Below are 20,596 nucleotides of genomic sequence, written 5' to 3'. Positions count from 1 at the left end.
TGATAGAAAGCCTCAACACCTTAACCTAGAGCCACATACAATTCTATACCAGTCATTCCAGTATGCCTGCAAAAAATACAGTTTGCCTGCAAAAAATACAGTTTGCAATATTTTTACAAGATATGTACCTCCTACGAAAAGTTCAGTAGCCTTGTACCGAACCGAAATCAGCATACTTGAAGTTGGAACTGGACCCCCTTCCTTGCCTTTTCAGGTTTTGTTTAAGTCTGTTTTGCTTCATATCTTTTGCATATATAATAGAACTAAGATAGGCAGTGAAACAGCTCATAGTTTAGGTACTTGCCAAGAAAAAAAAATAATATATGGCTCTCTTTAAAAATTTATAGTAAGCTTGAACCGAGCGCCATGAGAGCTTTGCTAATGAAACTCAAACACTACTAATACCGAGTAGAAGATTTGTTTAGGCTTATTCACTCCTTTCACCTTGTATGTGTTATCTTTACTGGGCCAGATAGACATTCTTGTTACCAGAACTTGATAAATAAGCTGGAATTATTGACTAGAGCCAACAGAAAAATTTGTGACCGACGAACATAATTCAGGTTGATCCTAAACAAAATGAACGAAACTAAATCTAAAGAATATGCAGTGAACTAAAAGAAAATTGAGCATAAAGTAGAAACTAAAAACTAAAAGAAAAGGAAGTTACAACTTAAATCCAGAGAATCCAATACAAGAAAACATTAACATGGTCTTTGTGCATACAGTTATACACACAATCGGACTTCCATTCCGGGTAAACTATTCTTTTAAAAGCTCGGAGCTTCCCAAAAACAAAAGAAGAAAAACATATATAGACGCAGGTGATTTTATTTCCTGCCCTTCTTTTTATTTTGCTTCGCTGCAGAAAGATAAATAAACATGAGACGGAGACCGACATAAAAGCATGTAGGCAGCATTTAGACAAGATTTGTACATTTAGTCTTCTATCTACTAAAATGGTATGGGCAAGTAAGGTGCCAGCATATCAAAATTTATAAATCTGTTAAACTAGGCTCAAGATATGCCTAATTGAGATTTATTTGTGTAATGAATCATAATTATTAATCTTGAGTTCAAACAATCCTAAGCTGCACAGTATCCAATATTTACATCAATTGACCATCAACTGAGACCCAATTTATGTTGAGTTACCTAAATCACACAAAATGAAAAAAAAAAATGCAAGAAAATAAACTAAATATTAGAGCTTACCTAGTTGCCTCTTAGCCTCTGATTTGGCAAAAAACTCTGCCCATTCATCCGTCAAAACATAAACATCCTCTTCTTCCTCCTCATTATCCTCTAATATATTGATTGCAGCTAATTCTTGTGGCGGCAACCTGATAACCAGTAAAAGAAAAAAGATCAGTTCTTGGTCCATACCATTAGGATTTAAGGGTACTTGGAGCACTATTTTTTTACAAGATTAAGGCAGTAGTCACCGAACACTCAAACAAGATTTCAATGCTGATGCATGGAGTGTACCAGTTACAGCTCACATTACTATAGAATCATTCTCCTCTGCATAAGGTATTCGACAAAATGCTTCAAAGAACATGATTCATAAGTCATAACGTCATGCTATTTGGATAAAATTGAGATACAGAGTCAACTATTACAAAAAAAGGTACTTTGTACTCTGAAGGATTGAATGCAAAATTGCATATAAAAAAACCACACAATTTACTTCTTGCATAACCCTCAAACGCAATTTTACCCTGGGATTTAGAATTTATAAATAGTTTATCCAGAAAAAGAATCATAAGAGAACAAGAAAACATACTCAAGGTCAGAAACAGTAGCAAGGTTGATATCTGGCCCCTGGCTTGTTTGGTTACTGAATGTTTGCGAATGGGGTAAAGGGGACAATGAAGAAGATGAGGAAGGGAGTGAGAAATTGCATGGGACCTGATTTGCGTGGAAATGGAGATGATGGAGGTGGAGGTGGAGGTGGAGGTGGTGGTGGTGGTGGTGGTGGTGGTGGGTACAGAAAAGGACAGGGATGTGGGCGTGAGGAAATGGTAGGTGATACTGATCCTGTCGATGGTTAGAGTTAGGGTTAGGGTTTTGGCGGGAGTGAGGTGGCATCTTTGTTTTGGCGACGAGTCGAAGAGGGGTTTTGGAGGAAGAAGGGTGTTCAGCTCCTTGAGGTGAGAACTGAGAACTGAGAACTGAGAACTGAGAACTGAGAACTGATTCGGCAGCATGAATTTTATGGGAAATGGGAACTTTTGAAAATAAAAATGGAAAATTTTAATTTGTTCAAAATTAAAATTATTTAATTAACGATAAATTTTATAATATAGTTGTTTAGTAAATAAAGGAGAAATTAGTTAGGATGTTGATTTTTTTTCTTTTTATAAAAGATGTAATTTTAAAATTAAACTATATTAATAAGTGTATTGATACTAATTACTTATTAAGATCAATATATTTATATATATATCATTTTTTTTTAAATTGAAATGAGTTAATTGTATTTGAATTTAATTTAAAATTAAGTGTTATTAGTTTAATTATGCTTATTTAATTTATTTTTTATTATTATGTTGTCTTTGTTTAATTAATTTTTGTCTTTATGCTTGTTTAAATTGTGTTTGTTTAATTATTTAATTAATTTAATTTTAAAAATTATATATTGTGGTGTTGCTGACGGAGATGAAAAAAATATTAACAAATCATTCTCTCTGACAAAAAATTTCGGTGAAGAACTTTTTCTCAAATTTTTTTTGTTTTTTTTCCGAAGAATTCAAATATTTTTTGTATTTACTTATAAATGACTTTTGAACAGAAATCGATAACTCAGATTCGAAATATTTTTATTTTTGTCTAATAACACACAAAGAAATATTTTAATAAATCCGGTATGAAAGATATTGATCCAGATTATTTGTCATAGACTATCTAATAAATCAAATTATATATTTGCCGGTTCTAGAATTCGAAAATAGGTAAATAAATTTCCTATTTTGTAGCCTAAAATCGGGAAATAAATTTATAGTTTGAACAGTTTTCAAAATGTGATCAAATAGTGTAGATTTTTTTTTTCTGAATATTAATAAAAATTTCGGATATTAAACACCATATTGGAAACGTGACCTAGGGCTGGCAAAAATATTCGATGTTCGTGATTCGATTCGGGTTTGATTCGAGTTTAATTTGATTCGAAATGGGTTCGAATTGAAACGAACCAAACCAGGTTCGGTTCGGAATTAATTCAAACCAAACCCAAACCTAGCCTGGTTCGATCGAAATGGGTTCGATTATTTTTATGGTTCGAATCTCATAATAACATCGGCCGTCCATTTACCTGATGAAATTAAAATCCAAGATAGATAGTCATAATTTAACTTAGCCGACACTCCCTCGTTCTCAAATCTCAATAACCTAGTTCTTTCTCCACCTCTCCCTAACTCACTCTCCCTCTAGCTCTAAAATCTAGCTGACGCTCTCGGCGACTGGCTGTCTCTCCGGCTGTCACTCCTCTCTCCGGACTAGATGACTGTCTCTCCTCTCTCTTCGGTCGTCTCTCATAGTTCATACCAGGAAAGCCGTCTCTGATGTATTTTTTCATGAACAATTTTTCAACTTAAAAACACTCATTTCATAGTTCATACCGGTAAAAGGAAGCCATGTGAATTGTCCCACGAGAAAAAATTAATGTATAAACTACCGGTATAACTAGGACTGCTAAAAAATAATTTAGTTCGTGATTCGATTCGGGTTCGATTCGAAAAATGTGTAGTTCGAAATGGGTTCGGTTCGAAACAAATCAAACCAGGTTCAGTTCGAAATTAATTCAAACCAAACTCAAACCTAAGGTAAGTTCGGTTCGGTTTGGTTCGGTTCGTTGCCACCCCTAACGTGACCTATTTAGTTTTTTAAAAAAAAAATTAAAAAAAAAAACCATGGGGGACAAAAAGGTCCGAAATTTTTTCGAAGGGGCTGCTGAAAAGAAATGTCAAGTCCGACATTAGAGCATCTTTGTTTCAAAAATTATTGAAACTTTTTATCCGACGATCTACTTGGGGTACTTGAAACGCTATTCTCTCTGGAGCTGTGCGGTGGTTTTGATCTAGTTCGTTCGTTTCGAATCGGACAGGTTGGATTAAGGGTTCACCAAATTTTGAATTTTTTTAAAATTCAGGCAAGATCTAATCTGGTCCGTCCGATTCGAAACAAATAGACCAGATCAAAACCACCGCATAGCTCGGCAGGTAAAACCTCCGCAGAGGATACGCTTCCTGGGGTACCGACCCAATCGTGGCACGGGCGGTCCGTTGGGTGTTTTGGACTGCCCCAGGCTTAGGCGGTTCGTTGGATGTTTTGGGCCACCTCAGATTCAGGCGGTCATTGCATTTATAAAAAAAAAAATCGGACGGTAGTTTTAATTTTTTTTTTTAGGGTATTAAAAAAATGACCGGTAAAACTTCGAATAAATTATAATTGGTCAGATAAAATGTACAATTATCACACAACAAGATTGCCTCTGATATTCCCCATCTTCAATCCTGTTTCTTTTCATTTCTTTTGTTTAAAAAAAAATACATATTTCTTTTTCAACTAATTTCTCTTTTGTCGATCTAAATGTAGTCTAATTCTTGACTTGCTCTATATTATTTTATGGAATATTGGAAGCTCGCTTTGTTAATGACTGCCACATTCGTTAGTCTGCTGTTGCCTTCCATATTTTAGCTTATTTTTAAATAATAATTTTCAATGTTTTGGATATCCTCTTAAAAAACTATTTTTGATAACCATATACTTTCTTCTGTTAATGCATTGCAGAATAACATTTCCAACATTTTTTTTTGTCTATTTGAGCTTTGTTAGAGAATTTTTAGCTGACTTATTGCTATGGTCTGCACAAATTCTAGTGAAAACAAGGTTCGAGATCTTAACACTCGTTTGGTTTTGCCTAGTTTTACAGTACGCAATTAAAAACAGCCATTGAGAAAACATTGAACAAAAATGAAACCCCAACAAACAGCAACAAATAACATGAGCTATAGAAACAAACTATAATGACTTTGTTACCTGATAACCTCGTATAGACATTTATATCAGAATATCAGACGCGTATCCAATACCGACCTTCATATATATACTCTTGAGGGTAATTGTAATGAATTGTTTAATTCTAGTTTTCTGTATATTATTTACAAATCACATTAAAAACACCCATTTCTTTCAGTATCATTTTTCTTAAAAAGGAAAAAACAATTAGTTAAAGTTTCCAAAAAATACATTTTGCGTATTCAAATAACAAAATGAACATATAAAAGGCATGCGTGCTAATAACATGAACCACCCAATGAGAACAAAATTCACGCTTTCATTGAGTACTTGCCAAGAAACTTATGAGAAAGTACAGCCTGATCTAAAAAGCAACAACAATAATAAATCCCCTAATGTTCGTTTCACCAAATTTCAATAGCTCAAGTACGTACTTTTGTAATAAAAATTACAAAAGGAAAAGGGGCTAAGAATATTGGTATCAAAAACTCGCTTGGTGGATTAATCCACTAAAAGTACACACCCTGCCTGATATGCAAATTGTTCCTTGTTTGCCAGTTTAATGCTGATGGAACTCAGAAGTCCTGACCACCAGAGCCACCGTAACCACCTCCAGAGCCACGGTAACCACCACCACCACCACTGTAACCACCTCCAGAGCCACGGTCACCACCACGGAATCCACTAGCAGGTCTCTCGTTAGCTAAGCTTACACGTATATTTCTACCTTGGACTTCCTGCACAGAAAAAAATATCAGTTCAAAGCAAATTGATATTATTTATTAGTACAGTGATAAAAGCCATGCCCATACGTATCTCTAAAAAATGACATCCTCCCCATCTACATCTGCTTGAAAAGATGGTCCACTTCTTTCTAATTATTCACTGTTAGGGAATGAGGGCGCAATTTTGAATATTTTTTGAAGGAAATATCCCAGGATCAGTTGAGGTGATGCTGAAATTTAGGAGCACACCAGATAATTATTGTTTCTCAAGGATATACTGAAATTTGGTGATGGAAAAATAAAAACTTTTGTCGAGTGAAATTTGATTTAGAAATTCCATCCACAAAGTATGATCCAAACCAGATAGTAATTAAAAAATAATTATACATAGCAAAAGGTCAAACCTGGCCATCCATGCTGGATTGGGCACTTTCGGCAGCTTCATCAGTATCAAAACTTATAAATCCAAATCCTCTCGACCTCCCGGTCTCTCTATCTGTTATCACCCTTGCTGCAAAATACATTTAGGAAAAAAAAAAATTAAATCCACAAGTTAACACACTACTGAATCTCACAGAGGATAACTAGTTTGGCCGACAAGCAACAGTATAAAAATAATCTAAGAACCCAATTAATGTATAAAAAAACCCAACAAAACAGACAACTATAGAGTCCTTAGAAGCGTGTGTATTACACAACTCCATTTTAGCCTACCACTGATAGTTCCATGGTCAAACACATCAGCAACAGCGCTGGCTGGTTTGTATACTAGTACCTGAAGGGTGCCTCTGTTGGGAATTCCACAGACTTAAGTGCAGGACAATGATAGAAAGCCTCAACACCTTATCCTAGAGTCGCATACAATTCTATAGATAAATAGAATGGCCAACAAACAAAAGGTAATATACGTATCAATTTGATATGGTCTTCCTTGTGTCATTGATAGACATACAACTGTAACCTAGAAAATGCAAAAAAGTGCATGTAATAGTTCCAATACCTTCAGTAACATTTCCAAAGTTGTCGAATGCTTCCTTGAGGGATTGATCATCTGTGCTATATGACAAACCTGTTCAAAAGAATGCACACCAAATCATCATTGAATACATGCGTAGAATACAGCTAGATTGAGATAAACAGCATCATATTTATACTATAGTAAGAAAAAAGCTTATAAGAAATAAAATCCAGTACACATGATGTAATTTACAACCAGTTAATCAGTTTGACAGAGAGCATAAACAAAAAAAGGTACTAAATATTGTAACCAGGTGAATCACTGATTGAGTGTTTTGTTGAACAAGCAAGAAAATTGAGCCAAGTTTGGTTCCATTGAAACAAGTTCTGGTTCAATCCCTCAGATCAAATCAAGAATTGGTCTCACGCTCTGTTGAGTTAAATCTTTGGTTAATGAAACTTCTGCATGAGCCAGTACCACACAACAGTACCACCAATACGGACTAACTAGTACATACTACATACAAGCAATTCCACTAAGCCGGTCATAGATGCAATTTGAAATGAGTTTTAAAAGATATGTACCTCCTACGAAAAGCTTAGTGCCCATGTACCGAACCGAATTAAGCATACTTGAAGTTGGGGCTAGTCCTCCTAGGACCCCACCATTAATATTTCCTCGTCTTACAAGGCTCCCAAGCATGTTGCGAAAAGCCATCTGTACCGAGATTTTAACTGTGAACCAGAGGAAAAAGTTTTGCATCAGGTATCAACAAAATCAAAAGAGACTGTAATCAGAAGCTTCGAGCTTGTTATATTTTCAATTTCAAATTGCTTGAATAAAATATCAACTAGGACATATAATACGTAGAGAAATAAGATCAGGCACTAGATTTACAATGCTTTAAACTAAAGGTACTTAACAAATACAGCTAAAATATTCAAACTTTTAGAAATTTCATAACAAAAACTTGATTTACAAAGCTCCAAGCACTAGATTTGGAAGCTTTTCCGATAAAGTAAACAGACAGTAGAGTTAAATCTTAATTCAAACAACAATAAAAAAAAAAAAAAACTATTCAGTTGACGATCGGAAGCAAAAAGTAGTGACAAATCCAAAGAGACTACAAGTGAACGAGATCATCAATAAAACAAAATGACTAAACCCTAGCGAGTTAACAGTTATACCTGGAGGCTGAGCAAGGGAATTGGAATGAGGAAGAGAGGCTTTAGGGTTTTAGCTCAAAAGGTCATGCTTTTGTAGACCACCAGTGCAGCAATAAATTTCTCTAATCGACACGGCCTAAATTTAAGACATAATCCGTTAACTATAAAGTTGAGACCGACCTGGTAATAACTGATATTAGTTCTCATTAATAATATAGACCATGTTCAGCCAAAATATTTGTAAGTTATAATCTTTTGCCGACTCAGCATGAAAATATCTTCCTCCCTGACCCTGAGTACCAAACCAAATCAAACCAAACCAAACCAAACCAAAGCAAAGTGATAATTGGATGTCCCATTCGGCGAACCGGGTTGGTTCAAGTTTTTGTATCACGTTCCGTCCAAAGTCGAAACCGTCATATAAGATATAACTGAACCGGATTCCACTCCGTTGACCGAGTTGTGACACTGGATCTAGACAAATTAAAAAAACTGGTTGTCTTATGACACTTGTCTACTTTTGAATTTGAAAAAACATTTTGACCCAGTGTAATTTTTTCCTTATGCCTATCTCTGACCTAGAAAAATAAATAAATAACAAAGCCTATTTTCTATTTCATTTGTTGCTGGTTCAAACGGAGTATTTCACTTTTTCACAACCTATGCGGCTATGTCTATTGCTTTTCATTTAGTTCATGTTTGATAGTAATCTTGAAAGTACTGTGAAAAAAAAAATTATTTAGACTGAATTTTTTTTTTTCTACGTGAACAGTAAAGTTCAATTCAAAATTTTTCATTCATATACTCATTTTTATTCTCTATCGGGCTGCTGAACATGTCCTTAGCTTTCTTTTATCACGGAGGCCTTTTTTTATAAGTTTTTTTGGGGACAAGCAATTCATTTATTTATGTGGACTATAATGCCCTCCCTGTTTGAATCAAATATTTTAAAAATATAAGTAAAATTCTAAAAATTGTAAAGTCAGTCATAGATGTCCTTGACACCTTATACCAAACACCCATAACTAAAATTGATATGATGTCTCATGAAATTATGAATTTAAAACATATATTTCAGCAATTTTCCAAAATTATGCTTTATTAGTGATCATATATAATCGACCTTTCGAGGTTAAATAAAAGTTACATTCTTATCGTCTCCAACAAAGAATTAGTTCTTATCCTTGGTTACGCGTCATTGGGCCTTCATAACCACAATCAATCTAATAACCTATATTATTTTATTATAATTTCTACAAATAAAAAATTCCCGCACATCATGTTTTGCTCCCTTCGTCTATGAATTTGAGTAACTCACTCAAAGCAAATGGGACGGTTGGAATCAAAACTCACTCAAAATTTGAGGTAAATTAGGTCATATGAATTCCATGCACACATAAGTGGTGGAGAAGAAAAGAGAAGAGAAATGTACCTGAGGCAGCGGCGGGGGGCGAGCGAGTTGATCTTTCTTCTTCGTGCAGGCAGAGGCAACGAACTAGCACAGGATGGCTGCTCAGAAAGAAGAGAAGAGAACCGGCGTAAGAAGAAGAGGAGAGGAGCGGGGCTTCGCTTGTTTCCCTAACTAACGGGAGAGAAGCGGGGTGACAAGAAGAGGAGGCACGAGTTTAGGATTAGGGTTTAGGCAGAGCGATCGATCGACGGAGACAGAGAGCGAGAGAGAAGAGAAAGGGTTTAGACGCGATGGTGCGTGGCGCCTTTTTTTTCGGAAAAAAATACTTTCTGCGACCAGCGAAATGACTGGCTGTTGATGCCGGTCGCAGAAAATCCTGATCGCCAGAGAATATTGGTTTTTCTTTTTTTTTTGGAAAAAATCATTTTTTGCGATTGGCATCCGCACTGGTTGCTGAGAACGGTCGCAGAAAATTCGTTTTGCTGCAGTGTCTCCTCAAAATATTTTATTTGTAATAATTAATAAAAAAGAAAAGAGAAACAGAAATAGTACAATTATATTTTTATTAGTAGTAAGATCGGTGCAAATTGTATCGATTTTAAAAATATCAAACTTTAAAACGGTATTACATGCATCGATGCTAACTTAGATTTCTGATTTAATTGTTTTGATCGGTGCATGTGAAGAAAACGACAAGGTTTTGATGTTTTAGCATATAATAATTAAATATGGATGCTCTCAGGGGTGAGTAAATTGTTCATAACTCGTGAGACGCTCATAATTCGCTCATTAAAAGCTCGTTTAAACTCCCTCATTTACTTAATGAGCGAGCATGAGCATGATCCAACTCGCTAATAACTCGCTCATTAAGAATTTGTCACATCTAATCCCTGCCACATTTAATTCTATGTAATTATGTGTAACATCAACCTTGCCCCATTAAGATTGATAGATAATGAGCATAGTTTCATATTTAATTCTGTGTAATATAGTGAGCACAATGTAACATTTAATCTTGTGTAATATATTAATATTCATAGTTTCATATATATATATATATATATTTTTTGTAAATCGACAGAACCAAAACCTCCGCCTAAAACCCAAAACAAGTAATAGTCATAACAACTCGCTCATTTAAATGAATTATGACAATTTGTTGGATTTTGTTATGATGACTTTTAACAAATTTTGTTATGCGTGGGGACACTATATAATTTTGTTATGAGTCATAAGTCATAACTCGTGAGCCGCTCATAACTCGCTCATTAAAAGTTCGCTCATTTACAACTCGCTCATTTATCCGCTCATTTAAACTCGCTCATTTACTTAATAAGCGAGCATGAACATACCCTAACTCTCTCATGGTCGCTCATTAATCACCCCTAGATGCTCCTCTCAATTCGATGGTATATGGATTGTAATGATTAAATATTATATGGATGCTCCTCTCAATTCTCATGTAAAGAAACGACAAGGTTTAAACTCCTTTAAATTTAAAATCAGTACAATTCGTACCGATTTTACTACTAATAAAAATATAATTGTACTTTTTATGTTTCTCTCTTTTTTTTTTATTAATTATTACCAATAGAAAATTTAAGTATGTCAAGTGGAGTTAGCGGGCTTTCCTGCTATAAAGTAATGGAAATACTTAACAAATGAAAGTATAGGAGGGTGTAATTTTTTAAACAGGGTTTGAATATATATAGGTGCAATTAATTAATATTGTGGTTAGCTGCATAACGTGATGGATACTTGGGACTTAGTGGAATTTGATATATGTAGACTGTCAGAAAGAAAGCCCCGCTACAAGTATCAGTCAAAATCAAGAATTCAAGAGTGTTTCATTGGTTCAGGAGATGATGAATAGGGTGCTGCTAATTAGGGCGAAGCCAGACTTTCAGATTATGGAGGTCAAACATAAAAATGTGTCAAATATATACAAATTTTTTACTACGAATGAGGTCAATTTCACACTATCCATGATATTTTAGTTTAAATTATAGTAAAAATAAAGTATAAATAAAAAATTGAAAATGAAGGGGGTCAATTGACCCCATTCAACCGAATTTTTTTAAAATACCATAATAATAAAAAAAAACTAAATAACCACTAATTCTGAAAATTTTGAATTTTGACACGGCCACATCTCCTAGATGCGCACCTCTTTTATGGGGGCCGCATCTAGGGGATGCAGACCATTAACGCTGCATCCCCTAGATGCCCCCCCTTTTCTTTTTCTTTCTCCTGCGACCGAAATATTTGATTATAATATTTAAAAAAAAAAGAAGAAGCGGTGGCAGTTCAATTGAAACCAAACAGTGGCAATTCAATTTTAAAAAAAATTTGACCTTTCAGCTAACAGAGAGAAGGAAAACGAAAACGAAAAAAAAGAGGGTCTGCATCCCCTAAATATGGTCCCCAGAAAAAAAGTCCGCATCTAGAGGATGCGGCCAAAGTATTTTTTGAAATTCAGGATTTCGTGATTATTATTATTTTTTTTTAATATAGTATTTTTAAAAATTTCGGCCCATTCAATGAATGTGGATTTGCCTCTGCTGCTAATGGTTGATACCGTACAATCTATAATCGTGAATTTTAGAGCAGAGAGGACCACTTTTCATAATTAAGTGAACTTAAACCCTTTCTTAAGATTACCACCATCATTACTTGTATCTTCTTTTTCTTCTTTTGGCTTTTGTCGTTTTTATCATGTTAATTGTTTTTAATCTAGTATGTGAATAGTTAATGGTTTTGAATCTATTTAACTATTTAAGTCCGATTAGTGTTCTACTATGATAGAAATCCGGAATCTGTTCGTGCTTGTGTTTTATTTTATTTTTTTAATCTTTTTTCATAAAATTTTCAGTCTACGTACAATTTTAAACTAGAACTATATATACCGTGCATTGTTTACTCCTCTTTCTTATGACCCTTAAACACATTCAATGTGACATGATCAAAGAAATTTCAGGAAAAATAATTTTACTGCATTTGCCTTTTATTATATGTGGTCAATGAATCATCACTTAAAAAAACACCGCATCATGAGAAATTCATATCAATGTTATATAAAATAATGTCAGCTAATTTATGCATGTTATGTTAAGTGGCATGTTTATTTGTCTCAATATATATAATTCAAGTGGTAATGAAGAAGGAACTCACAAATTTACTTAATTTATTTATTGTCTTTTTTCCCTGTATATGTATTGCATGATGAGTGACAAGAAAACTGTGATTTTTGTAAGTTTGGTAACTTAAAACAAATTAAATTAGATAAGAAAGAAGTCCGATCGATTACAATATATAAATAATATACATCGTATTAATTTTCTTCAAAATTTGATGAAAGAATAAATTAAAACAAACAGTATCTATATATTTAATTATTATTATTGGCAGCATACTTGATAAAAAAATCAACAGCCTCCCGGAAGTTCTCCCAGAGACTCAATGCAATTCCCGCACCTGTCTCTGATGCAAGCTGATACACCTCAGCAGTAGCATTTACCAGTAATTCCGTTTGCACCGTCACCACCTCTACAAGCGAACTAACCGCAGTCGTGGTTGCATTGCTTACGAGTTCCGATCCGGTATTTACAGCCGACACAAACCATTTACCAGAACTGTCGACAATTGTTTCCATCATGGTTACGATGGATTCTCTGATCAGGCATAGACCACAGTTTATGACCCAGCCAGGTAACTGTATGACCCGGAAAATCGCAACTAGCAGCATAGCAGTTCCTTTGAATATGGCAAGAGATATCATGTTAGATGCTGTGCTCAAACCAGAGAGGAACAGCTTTGCCATTTCAATTGCCATTTTAATTTCGTGCTCTTTATTGGGATTTGGGAGAGAAGGATATATATATATATATATGGTTTGTGGAATAATTATTAATTTCGTCTTTCTAGAATATAAATTGCAGAAAATATATATATCGCTGTCATTGATTTATTTGTCTATATAATTTTTTTCTTCTTGTTGACAACCTTGTTTATTGATTTTTCTTGTTTGAATTTTGATTTATGTTGTGTTGGCCCGTACAATCACCTAATTATTTATTCAGGTCCGATCAACTGATTAGTTGTACCTGGATCAAATTGGCATTTTTTTTTTTTTTTTAGTTTTTAACGAAATGGTTTAGCAATCCTGAGTTGTACATTAAAATTAATAGATTGAACTCTTCCAACATTATGGATAGTTTTAATTTATCATGAATGTTTTTGTTTATATTTGGGGAACGTGTTTTAGAATTCCACCTGTTGAATCCTCATTTAAAAGGAAGAATTGTTGGTGTGACCATTGAAATATTCTAAATTATCTATTTTTCAATTAAAACACTCAAATTTCTTATTTTTCATTTTAAAGTAGAATAATTGTTGTCATACCCATCAAAAATAACTGATCTCATGCATTGTTCTAAAATTATCTTAGATATACTGACATTTTGATCAAGTCAGAACTCTGCAAGGAAATTATTTTATGAAGGTAGAATATGTTTCCATACTTTTTCTCTTAGGTTCAAATAGGTCAATTTCCTTGTCCTTTCTTTTGGATTTCGTTTATGACTAATCCAAATTTTAACAACCTTATTAATCCACTAATACATCCTTGTTGAATTGGTTCTTTTGTAAAGAAAACTTGCACTGGAAAGAACTTCTACTTGCTCTTTCCCAGACACTGTAATTCTAGATTTGAATTGTCAAATTTCTTTTCCCCAGACACTGTAATACAAATTGAGTGAGGCTATGCTACTTTGCAATGTACGGAACGATCCGCGCATTGCAAAGTACCATAGCCTCACTCATACAAATTATGTATATTAACTACAGTTTTAAAACGCCAGGTCCTGTATTTTATTGAAAAATGAAGGGACCTCTCACAACCAATAGGATCCAAATATTGTCGTGCTTGTTTAATCTTACGAGAGAAAACCAAAATTTATACACAAGAGGGATTGTTAGAAAGATATTTTCAACCCGCGTAAAATATAAGCTCGTGCAGCTGTACACAAGTAAAATTTATACTGTTACAATTCAAGACATCCACAGAGAAGAGCAAAATATATAGGATTCCAAAGAATATGCTATTATCTTTGGAGATTTTGATCATCATGCCAAAGCAATAGATAGCGATCTAATTTTTCCAGTTCTTATTGGTTAAATCAAAGCGGCTTTATTTTCCTCCGGAAATGCACCATAATTTCCAGTGTGCTTTGTCAAGTTCACCACTACTACATAAGTAACACACCCTGAAATAACAGCTTTCAGAGGGAACTTTCTAGACCTTAACCACCATCACATAAGAAGCCATTGAAAAGTAATGCATCTCTCAACAAACTAAAAACAACCTTTAAAACCTTAAATCCAGATATCTGAAGTGCAGTCTCCACCTGGATACCTCATTTCATGGGCTAGAGCGGGACCGTCAGGCTCAGCCCCGAAATCCACAAAGAAATCAGGGTTAATGCTTAAGCCTCCTTTCTCTGTATCCACATCAATTTGTAGCATGTGGGAACCTTTCTTGGAGATGTCGGGATAGAATTGATTGTCCCATACACTAAAAAGTGAATTAGTCACATACAAGCGCTTTCCATCTAGACTTAACTGGATCATCTGGGGCCCACCTCTCAGCCGATTTCCCTAATAACCAGAACAAATTTGAGTGAACGATGCTAATTTATTGAATTGGTGACTGAGTCCTCAATTAATATTCAGGTAATGGAGAGGAACATTGTTTGTTACTGGCAATGAAACAGTTATACATACCTTGACCAAAGGCACGTCAAACTGGGCCTCTTCACCATCATCAGTGAGGTACACCACATCGGAGCCATTTTGAAGGAGGCCACCAACCCAGACTTGACCAGTCAAAATGGGGTTGGCGGGGTCCACAATGCTGTACTGCCTGATGTCACCATGGAGCCAGTTGACAAAGTAGAGGTAGCGGTCATCCAGAGATAGGAGGAAGTCGGTTATCAGACCGGGCATTTCCGGTAAGATCCAGTTCTTCACCTTCAATGGTTTTACTGATATCGACAGCTGTACAAACAAAAAGGGCATAAAAAAATGAATAAAGAAGTCAGCAGTTTCTACTAATTGGAAAAAACTTGTATTATAGCGCACCTCCTGGTGTCAGAACTTGGCAAATGTTACAAAGTGACAACAGATCAGGAACATATTTCTGAAAGAAAAACCCATTTTACCTCTTAATTATCTAACAAATTAAGTTAAAATCATAGTAAACACACTAACCTCATGGCTCCAGGATCCATCGGCTGTCTTGAAAAAGCGGACCATGTTGCTTGTCAAAGCACATCCCACAAACCCAGTATCTTTCGAGGGGTCATGCAAAAACCTTATCTACAATATGAGAATAACAAGAAATGAAACGAAGTACAGATGTCACTTGCTCATTAGCTAATTATTTAAAAAAGCTGACATGAGACATTAGGACCATTCTTATTTGGCTTTGTTTAGTGGAAAGAGTAATTATCTTGACCACAACAATCTTTTTCATCATGATAATGCGACTGTTCAGCACTATTGCATTAATTCGTTTTGACTTCAACACCAATTAAAACCCAGCAAAGTTAAGCAAATTTGCTTTATCTTCAAACTATGCTAAACTTTTCTCATATTTGCATACAACTACTATACATCTGGCATTGTTTGCATGCAAAATCAACCAATAAATAAATATCAATTGGAAGAAAAATTATAAACGTGCATGATTATATCATTTTCAACAACCAAGCTAGCTTACGCAACATCCAACAATCATTTTTTAACTTCTAGCTTACTTACCAATTTAATCCTATTTTGGAATCGGGGCATACTTCAAGGGAGTAAATGAGGGTTAGGTAAATGGAGGATTAAAGGATTCTGTTTTGTCTACAAATGATCCCAACATTGATGGTTGTGTGTTGAAATTATACAACAATTGGTGACATCATATGCAGATGAGCTAAAATCCGGGAAGGACTTTGCTACACAAAGGTCCTTGAAAGTTCATAAAATGTAAGATAAAAAATACCTCCAAAGGCAGAAGCCCTGAGTCACCTAGGTCAAGTGTCTGTTTTAATTCCCCATCAGGCCAGCTGTACACACTGAGGTGACTCCCATAAAGACCATCTTTCACATGTTGAAGGTCGAAACCCTTGGAGAAGGCGCATGGGGCCCCCCAAGAGGAACTGATCATGGTCTTGTGTCTCGGCTGGTACCAGTAGTCATATCCAAATGCTGGGCTGTGACCTGGCTTCTCCCACCTGATTTTGTTTCCAGTAACATAAAAGTAAGCATGCTTCAACTTAAGTCATCTGAAACTGAGGCTATATTCAACACAACATAATGTTATTCAACCCCCAAAATAGCTTCTACTTCTACCACAATAGGCCCAATTTCATTTTAATTTAGATAAGTAATAATGCAAGATACCTCATCAAGCCTCAGTTGTGCACTTAGTTTGGCTAAGCCCAAATCAGCCCATTTAAGCCCCCCCCCCCCCCCCCCCCCCCCCATAATTGCAAGCAAAAAAGAACAAGGAAAAAGGCAACATAGAGAGCTGATATTGGGTAAAACAAATTTGACCAAGGAACAATGTGCCAAACCAGCCTGCTCATGTCAGTACAAAATAACTCAGGTATATTGCATCATACCTTCCCTTCACATTGAACTCAGAATCAAGGAGGAGAAAGCCGTTGCCCTTTGCATTTCCCTGGGGGTCACCGAGGCAGGAGATCATGATATCACCTGATGCAAGGCAGTGCGAGGTGTGCGGGTACGCCATGCCTGTCTTCTCTGCTATTTCAGTGGGGTCCACTACTTTGTGCAGTGATGGGGCTCGGGGCTCAGTTGCCGTGTCCACCACATACACTCGGCTCGACCTTAAAAAAGGTAGAAAATAAAGAACCGGAGACATGAGATAATTATGTATGTACCATGTAAAACCTCAAAATATCATGCTACATAAACCTGAATTCGGATCACCCCATGTACCATACCTACAATTACTAAATCCAGACCATTCTTTAACTCTAGCACGAATCTCAAAACGGACCCCTTATATCTACAAGAGCCACTGAATTTCTTTTGACCCAGCTGGAACCAAATCCATACCATTTTTTTCCCTAATTGCAGGTATGGAACCTGAGGGGATACAGACTCACATAAATCCGGCATAAAGCACGAAAGATATCCTTAAGACTCATTTTACACAAATCTTTAGATAATGTTTAAGAATTTTGGGGACAATTCACAAGTGGAACTTCTGATGTTCACTGCAGATTAGTTTTAGTGTTTGTAAGGGGGCGCATGTAATATTATTGATATTTTGTGCAGGAAAGGGGGATGATTGCTAATTTTGGCTCAAGTACATATAATACTGCTTTATTTTTTTAGGAAGAAAAATGATAAATTCATAAGAAACTTACAACAAAGAAGGCATGATCAAGAAACGCCGCATGGCAGTGGGGTCACCATGGCAGGAGCTGCACGAGTTCCAACCAGAGTGGTGCAATTCGTCACCAACGTACGGCACTGGCAATCTATGTATCACTTGGGAATAGGTTGGCGAGTTGGGGTCCACATCAACCGTACCAAGGTAGTCTGGTTTCTCTATTCCAGTACCTATAAAAAAAAAAAATAAGAATTAAAAAAATATAGATAGAATTTTGTTATTTTCTTTGATATAGTGCAGTATTTTAATTTTAATTTTAATTTTCTTTTCTAACTTTATAATTAAGGTTCAAAAAGGCTCAAATATTACATATTCAACAAACAAATTCTATAAAGAAGATTGTTACGGACAACATTCCAATTAGGGACGTTTTTCTTTATGGGATTTTTTTGCTCGAATGCAAAACTTGCTTAAGTATTATTTATTTTTAGAAAAAAAAAAAAACATTATTGCTACCCGTCAACTTGTTCAAAAGAACAACTGGAGCTAAATCCCTGTTTTTAACTTCTTCTTCTTCTTCTTCTTTTATAAAGAACAAGTCGAACCACAATCTAACTTAATCCAGTAAGCTTTTCAGCCTTTGAAACCTAAAACTGATGATACTGATCCAATCCACTATATTTAGAAGGTTTCAATATCCTTCCCAGCCTCAAAAATCAAAATCCCAAGTCAAATTCACTAGAAACTTTGAAAAAAATCCGAAGTGAACCTGAAATACAGCTGTAGTAAGACAGGCATGAGCAAATTTCAGAAATATAAGAGCAATTAAACCAAAACCTCACTGATCCTGAAACCAAAACTAAATTGAGGAAAAACTAGAGACAAACAAACAAAAACAGAGGTAAGGAGACAGAGAAGAAAAATACCATTGTAGACGCAAGTGACATAGATAAGGGTTTCTCTAGGTCCAGTCATGGCGTCGATGGGAGATGCGTATCCCGGTCCCTTCTTAGCACAGCATCCATTACCCTCCCCCATTTTGTGTTTCTCAGGTCGCCTCTCCCGATCGATCTCAATATTTCGAATCTAAAGGGTTCGACCAGACAAAATCCTCTCAATTACCTTATGGTAACTGCCAAACTGGTAAGAGATAAAGGAGAGAAGAAGAGAGATGAGATCAGATGAGGTGTGTTGTTTTTCCGAGTGCTGGTGTGTGCGCTGATTTAAGGAGTGTACTTATGAGGGTTTGAGTGGTACGTGGCAGATTGGCGTTGGATGGGTCTGAAATGGGTCCAGGTGGGATGTACCTAAGACATGACATGATAATGAATGAGAGAGCCGTTTCTAAACGTGGTAGTCTGTTCTGTTTACAAATCCTCTCAAGTTCTGAAAACGATGTATAATTAATTATTAATTAGTATAGTATAGAGTTCCAGACTTCCAGTTCCAGTCAATGATATGTTTTTAGAGAAAAAGATGTCTACTTTGAGTAATGAATGGAGAAGATCAGAGGATCTCCATCTCAACGTCTTTGTCCGTATCTGGACGCATATTTGTCCAATAATGAAAAAGATAAAACTTGACCTCCTGTTACGCTCGCAGTTCATTATTTAGTGTGCCGGGTGGCTAACAAATTGAAGATCCCATATTTTCCTTCTTCATTTATTTTCAGGACACTGACACACAGTACATATTCGTATTTAAGTTTAACATCTAAAGTCAAGCGGTCAAAAATCATTCAAAAAATGAATGCACTAAAATTAATTTATTAATCTTCTAATTTTGACTGATTGACTTCATACTAAACTAATTCGAATGTTTAAAAATTTCACACGTAAGATAGACGGATTTCAACGATTCGGATTCGTCATTTGAAACAAATTTGATGAGTTTTGGAGTTAAGCTCACCAAACACTTTGGTGAGCTTAAGAACACCCTAGTTCTACTACAAAATCAATACCTGCCGAGTGACATAATGATGCAGGCGTAATTGGTCCGTAGAAACAAAACACAAAATGCAGCCATTATGCTCTGCAACATATAAAATGTATCATATACATTTACTCAGTAGAGGTAAACTACACAATTCCAGTTCCAAAAAATCGGAGTTATTGCAGCAGCAACAATATATAATACTATATATATATGCAGTAGAGCAGCGTCATTAACAAGTCAGATGTGCTTTTTGACTTAATACTGAAATGAAATGAAAGCAAGATTTAAAAGGGTTAATATCACGTGTTAGATTGCACCAAGACTCAAGAGAAGAGAAGAGAGCGGAAGCGGTGTCAGCCAAAGGTTGTCAAATTTATCCATATATAGTCTTTAAATCTCACAGATAAACATATATTGACGAATTCATAGACTCCATCCATATCCGCTCCTATCCTATCCTATGCTTATACACGACACGACTTATGATTGTTTCTCAAAAAAAGAGTGAGTGATGAACTGATGATCGATTGCAGATTGTACTTTTGTTAGAGCCTGGGGACTGGGGACTGGGGCCCTGGCCCTGGGTGTCTATCAATCATGAAAATCGGACGGTTCATATATCATATTGGCGCTAGCTGTAGAATAGTAAACGGTAAGTTTTTGTTTGATCTGACTTCTGAGTTGTTGATCTTTGACTTTTTTTTGTGGAGATAGAGATAGGCAGATAGCCTATGGCCTATGGGCAGTGTTTGGATAATACCCCAGAAGGGCAGCCCGTGCCTGCTGCCCGGGGTATCCGTGTCCTAGCCCGGGTATAGGCGCGTAAACGGATATGGCGAGTACGAGTATTAAACGGGTTGGATCCGGTTTTTCGGAAAAAAAATCCGGGCATACCCGGACCCGCCATATCCGTGTCCTTAGTGCCCGACTGCCCGTGTACCCATGATACCCTTTTTTCTTTTTCTTTTTAAA

At 35.7% G+C, this 20,596-nt stretch overlaps 3 protein-coding genes across 3 annotated transcripts; all 3 read right to left on the bottom strand.

Moving 5' to 3' along the window:
* Positions 1-678: 678 nt before the first annotated feature.
* On the bottom strand, positions 679-2,091 carry LOC144562117 (uncharacterized). Its single transcript, XM_078311279.1, has 3 exons — positions 1,787-2,091; positions 1,216-1,343; positions 679-862 (listed from the first exon to the last, which is right to left on the bottom strand). Exons 1-3 carry the CDS (start codon positions 2,089-2,091, stop codon positions 831-833), a joined length of 465 nt encoding a protein of 154 aa, XP_078167405.1. The 3' UTR covers positions 679-830.
* Positions 2,092-5,386: 3,295 nt separating this feature from the next.
* LOC144562005 (glycine-rich RNA-binding protein 4, mitochondrial-like) lies at positions 5,387-7,461 on the bottom strand. The gene is made up of 4 exons (XM_078311127.1): positions 7,287-7,461; positions 6,745-6,813; positions 6,149-6,255; positions 5,387-5,756 (listed from the first exon to the last, which is right to left on the bottom strand). Exons 1-4 carry the CDS (start codon positions 7,417-7,419, stop codon positions 5,595-5,597), a joined length of 471 nt encoding a protein of 156 aa, XP_078167253.1. The 5' UTR covers positions 7,420-7,461; the 3' UTR covers positions 5,387-5,594.
* Positions 7,462-14,384: 6,923 nt separating this feature from the next.
* LOC144562002 (selenium-binding protein 1-like) lies at positions 14,385-18,879 on the bottom strand. Its single transcript, XM_078311122.1, has 7 exons — positions 18,616-18,879; positions 17,724-17,919; positions 16,950-17,177; positions 16,328-16,559; positions 15,547-15,654; positions 15,061-15,333; positions 14,385-14,934 (listed from the first exon to the last, which is right to left on the bottom strand). The coding sequence occupies exons 1-7, from the start codon at positions 18,725-18,727 to the stop codon at positions 14,653-14,655; spliced, it is 1,431 nt and encodes a 476-aa protein (XP_078167248.1). The 5' UTR covers positions 18,728-18,879; the 3' UTR covers positions 14,385-14,652.
* Between the last annotated feature and the right edge of the window lie 1,717 nt (positions 18,880-20,596).

This window comes from Carex rostrata, chromosome 11 (genome assembly GCF_964058835.1).
Source record: "Carex rostrata chromosome 11, lpCarRost1.2, whole genome shotgun sequence".
Lineage (NCBI taxonomy): Eukaryota > Viridiplantae > Streptophyta > Magnoliopsida > Poales > Cyperaceae > Carex > Carex rostrata.
This window is presented reverse-complemented; position numbering and strand designations above follow the sequence as displayed.